This window comes from Hemiscyllium ocellatum, chromosome 11 (genome assembly GCF_020745735.1).
Source record: "Hemiscyllium ocellatum isolate sHemOce1 chromosome 11, sHemOce1.pat.X.cur, whole genome shotgun sequence".
NCBI classification, from domain to species: domain Eukaryota; kingdom Metazoa; phylum Chordata; class Chondrichthyes; order Orectolobiformes; family Hemiscylliidae; genus Hemiscyllium; species Hemiscyllium ocellatum.
In genome coordinates, this window is record NC_083411.1 from 4,449,483 (window position 1) to 4,464,416 (window position 14,934).

Consider the following 14,934-nt stretch of genomic DNA (forward strand, 5'->3'; position numbering starts at 1 on the left):
TTCAACCAAGCTAAAACTCATTTAGGGTTAGCCTGGTGCTGCTCTTAGCATGCTCTCCTGCACTCTTCAAAAGAGCCAGAATTGATCTTCTGGCTTGATGGCAATGGTAGAGTGGGGAATTTTAATAGAGTTTAGATATTAGCAGCAAAATTACATTCAACCATGAGAGCGCAGTGCCTCAACTATGCATAGTTGAGTGGAAAAATCTGTTCCTATTTAGCAGTGGCAGTGTCACACAATCTGAGCAGCTTTGAAGGAAAAACTTATTATCTACAGAAAGAAGTCTTCAGAAGTGTGAAATAAACATCAATCATGTGTTGTCTCGTTAATCTTTTTATTTCTGCTTTAGTCTTCAAACGATACCCCAAACTCAGCAATTCTCTTGTGTAATAAAGCCAACTTCCCTAGATTACATAACATTGATGCACCTTCAGAATGATGAATTGCTTGCAATATCAATGAATTTTATGGATTTGAATGCAATCACTGTGGAACAATTAAAATAGCAAAACCGATTAGGCAGCAGTTCACTAAAGCCAAGCATCCAAAAATATCTTTGGCAAACAGCTGAGCTTTACTAGTTTAAAAAAATGCTTTTCAAACAAAGCACTAAGTGAAAACATAAATCAGTAAATCTTAGCTCAAGAGAGGTGCAGAAGCAAGCTTTTCATTTTGAATTGAACATACTTTGGATATATTATTATAGCCATTGATATATTTTCCAGAATCTACATGCTTATGTTTGGCAAATTCTTTTCAATAACTGAAAGTTTAGTAGCAGCAATAAAGTTTTGCTTGTGAATATTGAGAAATTTCAATGTCAGCATCAGGCACTCCAAGATCAGAAAAAGCTGAGTAAGCTTTTTTCAATCAACAATACGAATGGACCCTAAACTCCAGTACAGCACCCTTACATGCATTATAACTTTTCCCATTTCTGACAACAGGATTTCTGGTGTGACTAGATGAGACTCCCGATGTTTTCAGTATTTTGCAGTTTTAAATATTTCTCAGAACCATAACTTAACTGTATAATCTCATTCCACATTGGTGAGGAGAACATTTTAAGGGGGAATGTCCTTCTAACCTCTAGATTTAATTCCAACACTTCTGACTATTCTCCTGCATTTTACCTCCATAAACTGGAGGTCATCCAAAACCTTGCTTTCATATTTTACCTCACATTAAGTGCCAGCCACCTATCTCCCCGCCCTTAAATGTCTCAAAATTCAATATATTGCTTGCAGAGGCAGCCAGTTTAAGGTTTTCATTTTGGTTTCAAATCTGGCATCACAATCAGACCAGATATGCACAATATGATCAATATAGCTCATTGTCCCCTTTAAGTTTTAAAAAACAAATCTTTAGTTTCAAATAAAATCAAACATAAGTTTATTAAACTTTACCAAGTATAAATGAGTGTTAATAGCACTGAATATCTTATATGGATTTAAAAAAACAACACTTCTGGCAATGAAAATAAGAATCAGTCCACTATCACTCTTATTTGCATATAGATACTTCACAAGGTTGATGGGGGTGCAAATCTGAAATCAAAATTCAGCCGCTGATCTGGCTGGAGGTTGCTTGTAGAAAATACACTAAGTATAACAGGTTAAGAGAAAGAGAAGGCTTGTGACTCCTCATTAGTTCTGTGGTAACAACACTCGCAGATTGTTGTGGTTCTATTTGCCGAGCTGGGAATTTGTGTTGCAGACATTTCGTTCCGTCTAGGTGACATCCTCAGTGCTTGCAAGCCTCCTGTGAAGCACTTGTGATCTTTCCTCCGGCTTCACAGGAGGCTCCCAAGTACTGAGGATGTCACCTAGACAGAGGACGAAACGTCTGCAACACAAATTCCCAGCTCGGCGAACAGAACCACAACAATGAGCACCCGAGCTACAAATCTTCAAACTTTGAACTCGCAGATTGCCTGATCATTTCCATCAAATAGTTCTCATTCTGAAAGCCACTCTTCAAAAGAAAACACAATTGTGTCTCATAGCACCTAACTTGGGGAATTGCAATGGTGTGTTACACAATCATTTTACAAATGGCTTAAGATGGCTGCCATTGTAACTTTGGATGGTTTATGTTCCACAATGTAAAGTCAATTATGCTGAAATTTCTTGGAAATGACGGGTCCATCCAGTCATCTGTATATTTTCCTCTCAAAAGCCTTGAATATTTATGATTTGGAGATGCTGGTGTTGGACTAGGGTGTACAAAGTTAAAAATCACAACACCAGATTATAGTCCAACAGGTTTAATTGGAAGCTTTCAGAGTGCCGCTCCTTCATTACAACTACCTGATGAAGGAGCAGTGCTCCAAAAGTTATGCTTCCAATTAAACCTGTTGGACTATAACCTGGTGTTGTATGATTTTTAACCTTGAATTTTCAGACAATTAAGGAACGGATTGTATTGCTGAAAGGTAAGTAAAATTCCAAAGGCTTCCTTTTAAGATTAGGGTTGAAATAATACATCAACCTGTATTTCTTACTGAAGCAAATTACCAAGGACAATCATATGACATTGACGGTCTTTTTTTTAGATGCTGTATCTATTTTAAGAAAAATCAGACTGATCATCTGCATAAAATACAGGCTATTACAACCTGGCATGTAACCTTCATTACCTCCTGTCTCCTCCAGTCACAACTGTCCATCATATCTATACTTACCTAAATCTACAGTTTGGCACATCCCTCATTTCAATCACTCCACTTTGGTGGCTGTACCTACAGCTGTCTAGAACTCTCTACCTCTGAAGCTTGTAAATCCTACCTCTATCCAAAGAGATGATCTGGCCTACTGGCCCCTTTCATGGCTTAGTGTCAAGCTTTGTTTTATAGAGTATTCATGTGAAGCATCTTGGTATATTTTCCTACACTGAAAGGCATTATACAAGTCTAAGAATAAAAGTTGCTTGCACCTTCACCTTTACCTTTACTTAAGCATGAGAATGCTTTTAAATGAACACAGGAACAGGAAGTGGTCAGTCAGTCCGTTCTGCATTCAATGAGGTCACTGTTGAACCTTTATCTAAATTTCACAATCCATTTTTTTTCTAGTATTACTTAGTATTATTTAGTAAAGATCCATTACTTGCAGATTTAAAATTTGGACAGATTTTCAAACACAGGTAAGGAGGTGCTGGTGTATACTGGAAACGTCATTGGATTAGTAATCCAAAAACACAGGCGAATATTCTGGGAAAATGGGTTTTAAATCATACCACAGTAGATGGTGAAATTTTAATTTAATTAAAAAAAAGTCTAACAAATAAGGTTTAACCACTATCGATTGGCAAAGACCTTGGGTTCATGAAATGCTCTTTAGGTAAAGAAATCTGCCATCCTTACTTGACCTGGCCTACATGTGACTCGAGGCTCTTAACAGGACCTGCATGTCTCTGGATGGACCAGCATTTATTGTCCATTCTTAATTGCTTCAGGAGATAGTGGCGAGCAGCCTTATTAAGCCATTGCAGGAAGATCCACAATGTAGTTAGGGAGGTATTTCTAGGGATCTGATCCAATGACAGAGACAAAATGCTATACATTTCCAAGTCAGGGTGATGAATAGCTTAGGGAATTACACATGTCAAGGCTGTTTTCCTATGTATCTACTGCCCTTTGAAATTGCACAGCTAATCACTCAGTTGTGTAAAACCACTGCAAAGCCAAGGAGGAAAGAAACAGGAAGGAACTCCTGATACTGACCTCAGCACCAGACACAATAGGAAAGTAGAGTGCTGTTGATCTTTCTTGCCAGAACCTGATTGACTCTTAACTGCCTTTTGTGCAATTAGAGATGGGCAATAAACCCTGGTTGAGGCAGTGATACCCTAATCCAATAGTGAATAAGAAAAAAAAAAGAAAAGGAAACGTGATTTTAAACAGTTAATTTGCTCCGCTGACCTTGTGGACATTACTAACTGTGATATAAAGATTTTGTATAAAGGAAGGACTGTGTCCTTTGTTCAGACAGCCTTGACCACCTATTCTATACTGGATTAAGTTCAATGTCTTGCATACAAGATCAGGAAACAAGGCACTGAAGGACCTTATCCTAAAATTTAGCTCCAGTGCTTGGTAACTTTGTATATCATTGATTTCATGCATGCAAAGTAGACAGCAGCCCAGGAGCTGAAATCTGCACCACTTCACTGTTCTGATCAGGTTTACCTGATACAGTGAGTGGGTTGATGGTACTGGAGTTTTCAGAATTTTTTTTGACTTTACTATACCATCAGATTAAATGACAGGATTCACAAACAAAGCATGAAAAAGCAACAAAATCATACATCTACCTTCCTGTGACTTATAATGCAGTTTTTTCCTAGTATGATGGGGATTCAGTCCAACTGGTTGATCAATTACATTGATGCTCCACGTCTAACATGTGAAGAAAGAGGCTCCCTAGCATCTGCCTTGGACAAACTCCAAAAAAAGTGTAAGCAAGCTAAGATCAAATGGACCTTTGGGTGTCACAGGAAGTCTTGTCAAGCAGGTCAAAATATTTGCAACTGAATGCGCTCCAGTGTTTGAATGTTTATAACGCTGGTGAATGCCCAAGTGTGGTTTATTATTAAGAAATGTTGACGGAGCATTACTTATCACAGTTTAAAATCCAGTTCAAGTGACAGACAAAATTCAACTTGCTAGAATGAATCTGTCAAACGTTAAACATAATATCAGCTAATTATGAGTGAAGAATCTTCAAAAAGGTAGCACCCAAATTGGAGATCAAACCAGCCTGTGGTTTTGTTGCTGATTTTACAATAAACTGGCATCTTTCCAAAGAAATTAATAGAACAGCTGTTAATTTATGAGACTGTTGAGAATATTTAGCCTCAAGAGACCTCTAGATTTACTTAGAACACTTTGCTACAGAGCACCTGAACAAGAAACTAACCTTAATGAGCAAGGCCAGGTCAGCATTTCAACATGACAAACATGCATCTTGCTGTCTGTAATCAAAACAGAGGAGCTGGGAGTATTGCCCTCAGGTGTATAGGTGTACATGGTTACCAGCGTTATTTTTGTACTGCTCAGAGACATTGCATGAAGTAAGTAAATCCTAATTTGTGAAAAATGAGCAGCAGGCCTATTTTTTGTTTTGCACAGTGGCAATGGTAGACTGAGTCACTGTTCAGCTCTCGCGCAATTTCAAATCCAGACTTAATTCAGTGTAAAACTAATTCTCAATTTGAAAACAAATAAAAGATGATGTGTGTGTGTGTGTGTTTATAAACAAGAATTCAGAGTGCTGAGATTTGTGAAACAAGAGGTTCAGCTGAGCATGACTCAGATAAGAACGTACAGTTAACAATGGGGTGCTGGAGGCAAGCATAACGATTAACAAGATAGAAAAGCGTTCATTATGTCGAGCCATTTAACAGGATGAGGTAGCATTCAGTATGCAACGTCAGTTAATAAAAAAGGTGAAAAGTACTCATTATGTGAAGCCAGTTATTCATTGTATAACAGCAGATGGCTTAATCATTACTAATGACCCTCGCTAATTATAATGGCTACTCAATCAATACATATGCTGCCTTATCTGGATACTCCTCCCTGTACAATGAATATATAGTTCATTGAGAAACTGCTGTTCCAGAGAAGACCGTGAACTCGTGTCTCTGTGCATATGGGCGATTGTTCTCTCTCCCTCCAGGGACAAAATAAAAGATGGAGGTGAAACTACTGTGTCTCAGCTTTTTGCATCGATGGGTGATAACAACATCTGTATCTTCATACAGAATGTGGTCTACTAAAGGACAATTCTAGACCTCTCTCCAAATCCACATTTGACTCTTATAAATTCTAAGAGCCAAATTTTTAGACGGTTAAAAAAAAATCAAAATAAACTGCTGCAATTCAGTTCATATTAGTTTACATACACAATCTTGTAATGGAAAGCAAAAACAACCTGCAAGATAAATCCAATGCACAAATATGGGAGACGACTGAACTAGAACAGATGTTTAAACAGCAACTGCACTTAAAGCTGACAAGCTATTTACTGTCTAGTAATTTGCAATTTTTTTTGGTTACCAACTTGTATGGGATGTCTGCCTGGAATGCATGAATTGTCCGCAAACAAAAACTGCTACAAGATTCAATGTGGTTAAGTGTAAGTTGATGGAGTTGAACAAAAAAAAAGCACAAGGCAAGGAAATACATAGTATACAGTAGAACCCTGGGAAGCACTGAGGATCAAAGGGGTCTTAAAATGCATGCCTACTGGCCCCTTAAGGATTTGAAGCAGTTAAATGAAGTGGTTATGGTAATATATTAGACATTTGCCTTTATGAGCCAAGAGTTTAAAAACGAGGGAATGCTGGAACTGTATAAAAATGTGGTTAGGACATTGCTAGAGTATAGTGAGCAGTTCTGGAACCAACATTTAAAAAGGATGGGTGTGCCTGTTCTGGATAGGGTACACATGAAATTTACCAGGATGTTGCCTGGGCTTGAAAGCCAAGAGATTTGAAGAGACCATGATTGTTTTCCTGAGAGCAGAGGACATGGAGGGAGGCATGATTGAGATGTGCATAATTGTGAAGGGCACCGATATGGTACACAGGAAGTCACATTTCTCCTTGCTGGAGGGATCAATAACCAAGAAGCATAGATTTAAGCGAAGGGGCAGGAGGTTTACATTACACAAGGAAAAAAAACTTTCACACAGGATATGGATCTGGAACTCACTACCTGTAAAGGTGAATCAAAAGGAGGAAGAACACTAACGTTTTATTTCCTGCATTGCCTTGGATGTTCTGGTAGGGACAATAAATCCCCAGACAGCAGTGTCAACTGCATGAAGACAAAGCTGGAGGCTCAGCTGCAAAAGTGAAAGCTCAACTTTGTAACATGTCAAAAGGGTCGCAAGGAAACCATGGACACAGATTAACCGATTGTAAAGCACTGGTTGGATAAAATTAGGCAGACTAAAAAATCAGAAACTACTTCCTCAGAATATCTTAGGGAACAGAGAAATCGATTTCTGAATTTTCTAACAGCACAGTCACAATTTATTCATGGCTGTCTTTGTCTCAACTATTCTTCAAACCTCTCCAAGATACAAGAATTCAGTGCCCAAGAGGTCACATTTCATTTACAACTCCAAAATGGATAGTAGCCAACTCTAGGTAGGATTACAGCTAATACCAAACTTCATGTGTCCATATTTCCATTCAAACTAAATTTGTACGGTTCCATTCAAACAGAAAAATCAGTACCGAGCCAAGGATGCCTTTACTGGTCTATTGAGGATAACTATCGAACAAGACCCAGGGATCAAATCTGGTGTGCACGTAGGATTGCACATTCCTTAAGTCTGGTTTTTTTCTCCTCCATTTACAAGCTTTGCTTAGTCTACTCTGTTGAGTCTATTTTGAAAACCTCACTCAGGTCACCTCTCAGCTCATTTCCCTCTATGGAGAACAATCCCAAATTCTTTTGCTATGGTCATTGAGAAACTTCATGCTTGGAACCATTCCAGTTGCTTCCTTTTGCACTCTCTCGAACACATCTGCACCTTTCCTATAATGTGGCACTCAAACTGTACACAACATTACAGCTGAGGTCTAAAAAGTGTCTCGTACAAGTTCAACATAACCTCATTGCTCTTGCACTCTACACTCCTAAAATGAAGCTGACACTGTATGGTTTATTAAATTTTCTCTACCATCTTCAACGATCCATGTGCAAATACCCTCTTGTCCTTCTCCTCCAACACTACTTATAGAATTTCACCCCTTAGTTTACATTGTGTTCCTCTAACCAGAAGAGGAAAAGTACCTCACCCCACATTTCTGTGCATTAACTTCATCTGTCATCTATCCAAACACTCCAACTTGACAATATACCACAAGTTCCACACTAGAGAACTCTCTTATAAACCTTCAAGCCCAAAAACTATCCACTGACTATTAAGTTTCCTATCATTCAGCCAATTTTGTATTCACATGGTCACTGTCTGTTTTAACTAAAACTTTCCTCAAGTCTGTTTGCGATCCGTACTGACCTACTGTGGTTTGACTTTAAAAGTTAAATAATTAAATGACCTAATTACGAACCAATGGAACCTTCAACCTGCCAGTCTTTAGACACCTTTAATCACATTTTTCTGGTATATTAATATTTGTAATGGCACAACTTCCTGTTTTCATGACAAATTTAAAAATTGTCTTCCCACCTTCCTCAACTGATTTCCATTTTTGAGATGTTCATTTCAAACTTCCATAACTGTCTCAACTGCAATTCCTCATCTGTTGCCTGTAAAAATTATGTCCCAAATTTTGCCATCTGCAGCAATAGAAAAATGCATTGGAACCTTCACCAGTGATTCTGGTATAGTTTTCTTTTGCTAATGTTACCCACCAGCATGGTCAACAGAACTCCATGCATCCATTTTACACACTTCTGATCTCACCAATACCTTCTCTTATAAAGTCACAACAAAAATTCCTTTTCTCTGCATCTACCACCCCACTGGCCTCTTCACCTGCCATTTCCACCAGATTCAGCATGAAGCCAAACAGGATTAGTCATTTGCTCCTGTCTAAGCATTCCACAGAGACTGTGTTGTCCATGACAACCTAACCTACTTCTCACTTGCCTTTGATATTCCCCTTCCTCCAAAAATTCTTCCGTGGAAATGCAGGGGATGTTAAACGTTGCCCTTTCACCTCTCCTCTTCGTCTTCAAAAAGCTCAAATACTTCCAACTGAAACAGTGAAGTACCAACACCTTCTCTAATTTAGTATACTACATTCACTGAATATATGGCCATCTTTATACTGGGAGACCAAACGTAGACTAAGCCACCTCTGTGGAACAAATTTCTTCTGACTGTACATACAAACTTTCAAGTTAGTTGTCATTTTAATTTTATCTTACTCCCACTCTTACCTTTTCGTCCATGGCCTGTTAGTGTTCCAGTGAAGTTCACTGCTAGTTTATGTATCTTTCAACTCAGCACTGTAAGCCTGAGCTCAACAACTTCAGTTCAGAACCTCTTCCATTTGTTTCCTCTTAGTTTTGCCAGGTTAATCTCGTCTTTTCTTCATCTCCTCATTTCATGTGGCTTTTAATACGCATTCTGTGACTTACTTGGACACAACTTTTGTCTCCTCTCGAAATCCATCACCAGTCTTTTTGACTATTGCGTCACAAGACCTTTTGTTATTTAATCTCTCCTATCCTTCACCCTATCACAGATCTCATCTTTCCTGTCTCCCTTCCCCCAAAAACTCCAACACGTCTATTTTTCTGTCAGTTCTGATGAAAGGTCATTGACTGGAAACATTCAGATTTTATCCACAAATGTTGCTTGAACTGGAGTTCTTTTACCTTTTTTGTTCTAATATTACTACTTTAAAGTGTTAACATAATGAAGTCTTAAAAATACAGTCTAATTAACAGCTGCATGCAATTGTAAACTTAAAAAATATTGCTAAACATTTGATGAGCTCAAACTTTAGAATAAATAAATAGGACATGACCTTACTCCTATGAAAAGGGAAAAGCAGATTCCAGAAAAAGGGCAGAAACTATATTTCCTTATCTACTGCTTGATCCATAATGAAATGCCAAGACAAACCACAATTATAAATTATTTTAGTTTTAATGATTAAACTTTTAATGCCTTTGATTTGTGAGCACTCTTTTGTCTTAACATATCTGACTGTTTGTCAGAAAGGTCACTATCCAATAATAGCTTCATTTAGTGGAGAATGAAGCTTTACAAAGTACCTCTATAGGATCGATCAAGGCAGTCAGAATGCCCAAATAGTGGCAACTGAAATCATTTGTATTTCAGTACAACAATACAAAAGTAACTTTAATGGCAGGTGGCTATGCATTAGCAACTGACATCATTTCTACTGGAGGCTTCAAAATCAATCATTCATTGCACATCAATACATAAATGCAGCACTAACAAGTTATAATGAACATGGTCGAAAAAAAGTAGCTACAATAGGTTCTCTCAGACATTGATAAACCAACCTTTGGTAAAGCAATGCAGGAAATTGCTGAAGACCTACCATGGCAGGACTGATATCGAACAAAGAGTCAGAATACAGGAAGGAAATATAGATGGCTTGATGATGTAGTGTAATGAGAACAACTTCTCAATATCAGCAAAACTAAAGTAATCATCGATTTCAGAAAGAAAAAAAAGGAAAACATGCCCGCCATCTACATCAACAGAATGGAGGTTGAGACGGTGGAGAGCATAAAAGTTCCTCAGAATGACAATAACTGAAAATCAGTCCTGGACATCTCACACAGATGCAATGGTCAAGAAGGCACATCAACACTTCTTCCTGAGGCAGCTCAGGAAATCTGGCGTATCCACATGGACCCTCACCAACTTTTACCGAAGCACCACTGAAATCACACCGTCCAGGTACACAATGGCCTGGTATGGCAACTGCTCTGCCCAAGACCAACATCCACAGAAGGTTGTGTTCACAGCCCAGACTATCACGGAAGCGAACCTTCCATCCATGGACTCCATTTATAAGAATCACTCCCAAAGACTCATCCTACCCCCAAAACACTCACTTACAACCTCTTCCGACAGGCAGAAGATAGAGAAGCTCGAACACATGCACCAGCAGGTTCAGGAACAGCTTCTGCCCAGCTGCTATTAGACTGATGAATGGAGACACTAAATTCAAATAATGCTGATCTTCTTAATGTCGATCTTGCCTAGGGGCATGCCTTGTGCAATGTAACTTGTATACTTTCAGGTTTTCTTGTTTCGCCCTATGATCTGTACATCCTCGCTTACTATAGTCTGTTGTACTGCTCGTAAACAAAACTTTTTCAACTCAACAAAATAGGTGATAGCCAGTCACTGGTTAATTTTGTCAGGTGACACACTGACCAAGCAGGGTCAACCAACCAACAAGCCTAGTTTAAAGTTAAACGCCTTGTAGTTAATTATCAAAGAACATAATGGGTGAATCCTCTATGGCAACACCTCCATCAGAGTCAAGCTGGAAAAGCAAAGCAGGTCAGGCAGCATCCAAGTTGCAGGAGAATCAACATTTCAGGCATAAGCCCTTCATCAGGAATAGGACCTCTAGAATCCACTTGCCAACAACTTACACAGCATAAATGTTTGTGTATCCGTTGTTCTTGCAAAATGGAAAGCTTTCATAAACTGTCTGCCTTTTTCAGCAATACTCAAGGGTTAATTTTTAAAAATTTAGCAGCGCTCTGATCAATTTCCCATAAAAAAAGTCACAACACACTATCAAACTTTCATTAAATGGTTCAATTCCCGCCTCAGGTGACTGACTGTGTGGAGTTTGCATATTCACCCCGTGTCTGCGTGGGTTTCCTCCGGGTGCTCTGGTTTCCTCCCACAGTCCAAAAAAAATGTGCAGGTTAGGAGTTAGGTGAAGGGGTTAATGTAGGAGAGTGGGTTGCACTTCAGCAGGTCGGTGTGGACCTGTTGGACCGAAGGGCCTGTTTCCACATTGTAATTAATCTAATATTTTCCACAGTAAATGGAAATCTTGAGAAATGTCCTATTAGCTTTTTTTAAGTTTGATCAATTTTAGTCAGATGGGTGTAATGCAGTTATTAATTTAAGCAAGCGCTATATTTAAAAATACTTGCAATCTTTATGGTTTAAAGAGTTTAAACATAGATTAATTGTGACTTGTTCTGCCAAATATAACAAAATACTCAGACTGTACATAACATCTAAAAGTCAGTTCCCATTTTAGCCAACTACATGTTCACATGGACATTAGATGTATATACTGTAATGCATAAAGGTTGACACAAAATCATCCCATAACATGTATTACATGGCTCTAATTAAAGAACTGATACAGTTTGAAATGACTCCAAAATACTCAAGTTCCAAAACATGTTCACAAATTAATCACCATGCAATCTTGAGTGAGGGGTTAAGCACGAATGGCTTTAATGTCATGCTATATTTGCTTGAAAATATTTGACAACTGGTTATACAGCGATTTTATAGACTTTAAGATAGTGAGTTCAGGAATTTGCCACAGCAAGTCAAAATGTAGAAAATCTGTTAGGTTTCCTACTGACTATCCACTGATCCTGACCAGAAAGGACCTGCAGCTTTTGGAGAAGAATATACTCAATTTGAACAGCCAAGTCATCAACAGACATGTTCACATTGAAAGTGGTCAGTTCATCAAATGTTGCATTGGAGAGTGGCTGACACTCCCACACAAACTACATTGCAGCACAAGCCAGTGACTAAAAGAAAATCAAATACTTTAAAATTTGTACAGGTAGCATTTCTAATTTTTAATACGTACAATGGTAACTCTACCAGGGTGACGGATGGAAAAAAAATCGCCACATCGTTCCTCAGAGTTTTGGGGGAGGGGGAAGAATCACGATTTGAAACCTCCCAACGCTAATACAGATTGTGAATGAATTACTACTAAAATTCAACCTGCAGTCTCCAATTCCCTATCCTCAAAGATGGTACTGCTTAAAAACAAAACTGATGCAGTCTTATGATTTAGTTCATATTCAGCATACCGGCGTTTAAAGCCTGTTCCCCATAAAATTGACCAAAGAATCGAAAAGATGTTGCTAATTTTAGGTGCGGTGTGTTAATAATTGCAGTCACTAGTAAAAACATCTTCTGTTTAGCTCACTGGAGAACTGCCTATTCTAACTATAGATCAGCTAGCTTAGAACATTGCAGCCCATTTTGCAAATTGTACTGGAAATGATTACAAAATTGAGACAGCAAAAGCCAAGTCCCAAAGCGCAGACCACGAAGCTTCGAGTGAAAATGTGTTAAATCGGCAAGAAAACTTATCGCAGCCTCTCGAACGCAACGGAGCAGCAGTGAAGAAATCAGAAACTTGTTCAGACGCGATGTCGGCACATCAAACGTCCCATAAGATTTTACGCAGACAATTCCTCACCGAGGACTGCAGCAGGTTATCAACAGAATTAATCAATGCAACATGCATATGAAAGTGCAATACTTCAAACTTGCAAATAATCAAAATAAACATCGCAAGAATGCACCCTGACGTCTGCAGGAATTTTAAAAACACAAATGTCATAAGCCATGATTTCATATCTGCGATTAAAAGATGGGAGAGAAAGGGGCAAAGAGAAAGAAATGGGGGGGGGGGGGTGAAAGAGAAGAAAAAGAGGACAACTTTGCAAGCGGAGTGGAGATGCACAAGAGGGTGGCTGACGGGAGCTGCAGCGGTTTGCACGGGAACTTGCAGCGGGTGCTGTGGCTTGAGCTGCGCGCAGCAATTCCAGGGGCAACGTTCGGAGGCGCCGCCGCCGCGCGCTTCAGTCGCGGAGCCCGACTTCAGGAGGACCTCACGCACCCCCATGCCACCGCTGCCGGTAAGGAGGTAAACCCGAGCTTCCACCCTCGCTACCTGGGAGAAGCGAAGGACACTCACCCATCGGTTAACTGCACAGCGAAACATGTCGCGCCGTCTCCCCTCCTCTCTCTCCCTTCAGCCGCTGAACTCCGGCTTCGCCGCCGCGGCCTCTCGGCGCCCAAGCATCACAGCGGCGTTGGCTCGCTTTTCCCCCCTAACCCACCCATCTCCCCCGCCTCCCATCCCCCTCAGGGCGCACGGTTTCCGACAGCCTCCGAACGATTTCCCTTTTAACAACTTCCCAAGGCGCCGCCTTCACTGTTTGTCTCTCCTCCTCTTCAGAGGTGGAGAGAATGCAGTCATCACAACTCAGCGGCAAGTCACCGTTTTCACTGATTCTTCACCAGTTCGCTCTCCCGCCCACCAAACGCTCTCGCGCAACTGCCGTTACCCCGAACCGCCCTTTTTACCTTCACGCCACTGCGCATGCACTTCCCGCAATGAATCCTGGGAGCTGTAGTTCTTCGCCTGCAGTTGGAAACTACAAATTACTCCCAGCGTTCAGTGCGGGATCTTTAAAGACACCATGTGTCCCTTCCTCACCCACAATACTGTGACGCGGGGGGAATGTTCCTCTTTCTGAGTCAGAAGGCATGGGTTCAAGTTTAGGGCGGGTAATGGACTTGTGGTATTGGCAGTGGACTGTCAAACCAGAGGCCTATCAATGTTCTGGGTACTGGGGATCAAATGTCACGATGGCAATTTGGATTTTAAAAAGAATTGGAATTAAAAGTCAAATGATGACCAAGAAACTTGTTGTTGAAATAAAATCTGGGTGACTAATGTCCTTTAAGGAAACAAATTGTTGTCCTTATCTGTTTGGCCTACATGTAACTCCAGACCCACAGCAATGTGGTTGTTTCTTAACCGCCCTCTGGGCAATTAGTGGTGGGGAATAATTGCTGACTTTCTTGTCCTGTGAATGAATTTTAAAGAGTCTCACCTGTTGCAGAAGTGTGTAATAACTTCACTGAAAGATGTTGATTGGTAAATATTTATATTTCCTTGCTTGGGTATTGTGCTTCCAAAGACTTGGATTCAAATCAGAACAGAAAGGGTCAAAGGCAGGGTCACTAGGTATATTCGAGGCTGAGGTAGATTTTTAATCACTAAGGGAATCAAGGATTATGTTGAAAAGACAGCAAAGTGGAGTTGAAGAGTATCAGCTCAGCTGTGATCTCATTGGATGACAGAGAAAACCTGATGGACTAATTGGCCTATTTCTGTTGCTACATTTTACAAAATGTGATGTGCAGATGCCAGTGTTGGGATGGACTAAGTTTCTTACAGGATAGTTATCCCTCAAAACTTTTGTTTAATATACAACAAAATACTGGTATCCCCACGGTTACATATCACTAGTGGCGCAGGTAGACCGAATGATGAGCAGGACTGATGGATTCTCTTCAAGCTCTTTTTTTTCTTATTCATAAAACTATTCAAAATGGTGCATGATCATGGCAATACTGGAAAAGTTTTTCACTATGCTGTTTTTCT

At 39.7% G+C, this 14,934-nt stretch overlaps 1 protein-coding gene across 2 annotated transcripts in view; it reads right to left on the minus strand.

The window, feature by feature from the left end:
• atp11c (ATPase phospholipid transporting 11C) overlaps positions 1-13,582 on the minus strand; it is a 169,944-nt gene extending 156,362 nt beyond the window's left edge. For both annotated transcript variants that reach the window (XM_060832399.1, XM_060832398.1), the window contains exon 1: positions 13,456-13,582. In XM_060832399.1, coding sequence (XP_060688382.1) covers positions 13,456-13,482 — 27 coding nt within the window. In that variant the 5' untranslated portion in view covers positions 13,483-13,582. The remainder of the gene's footprint in view (positions 1-13,455) is intronic.
• Positions 13,583-14,934: the final 1,352 nt, after the last annotated feature.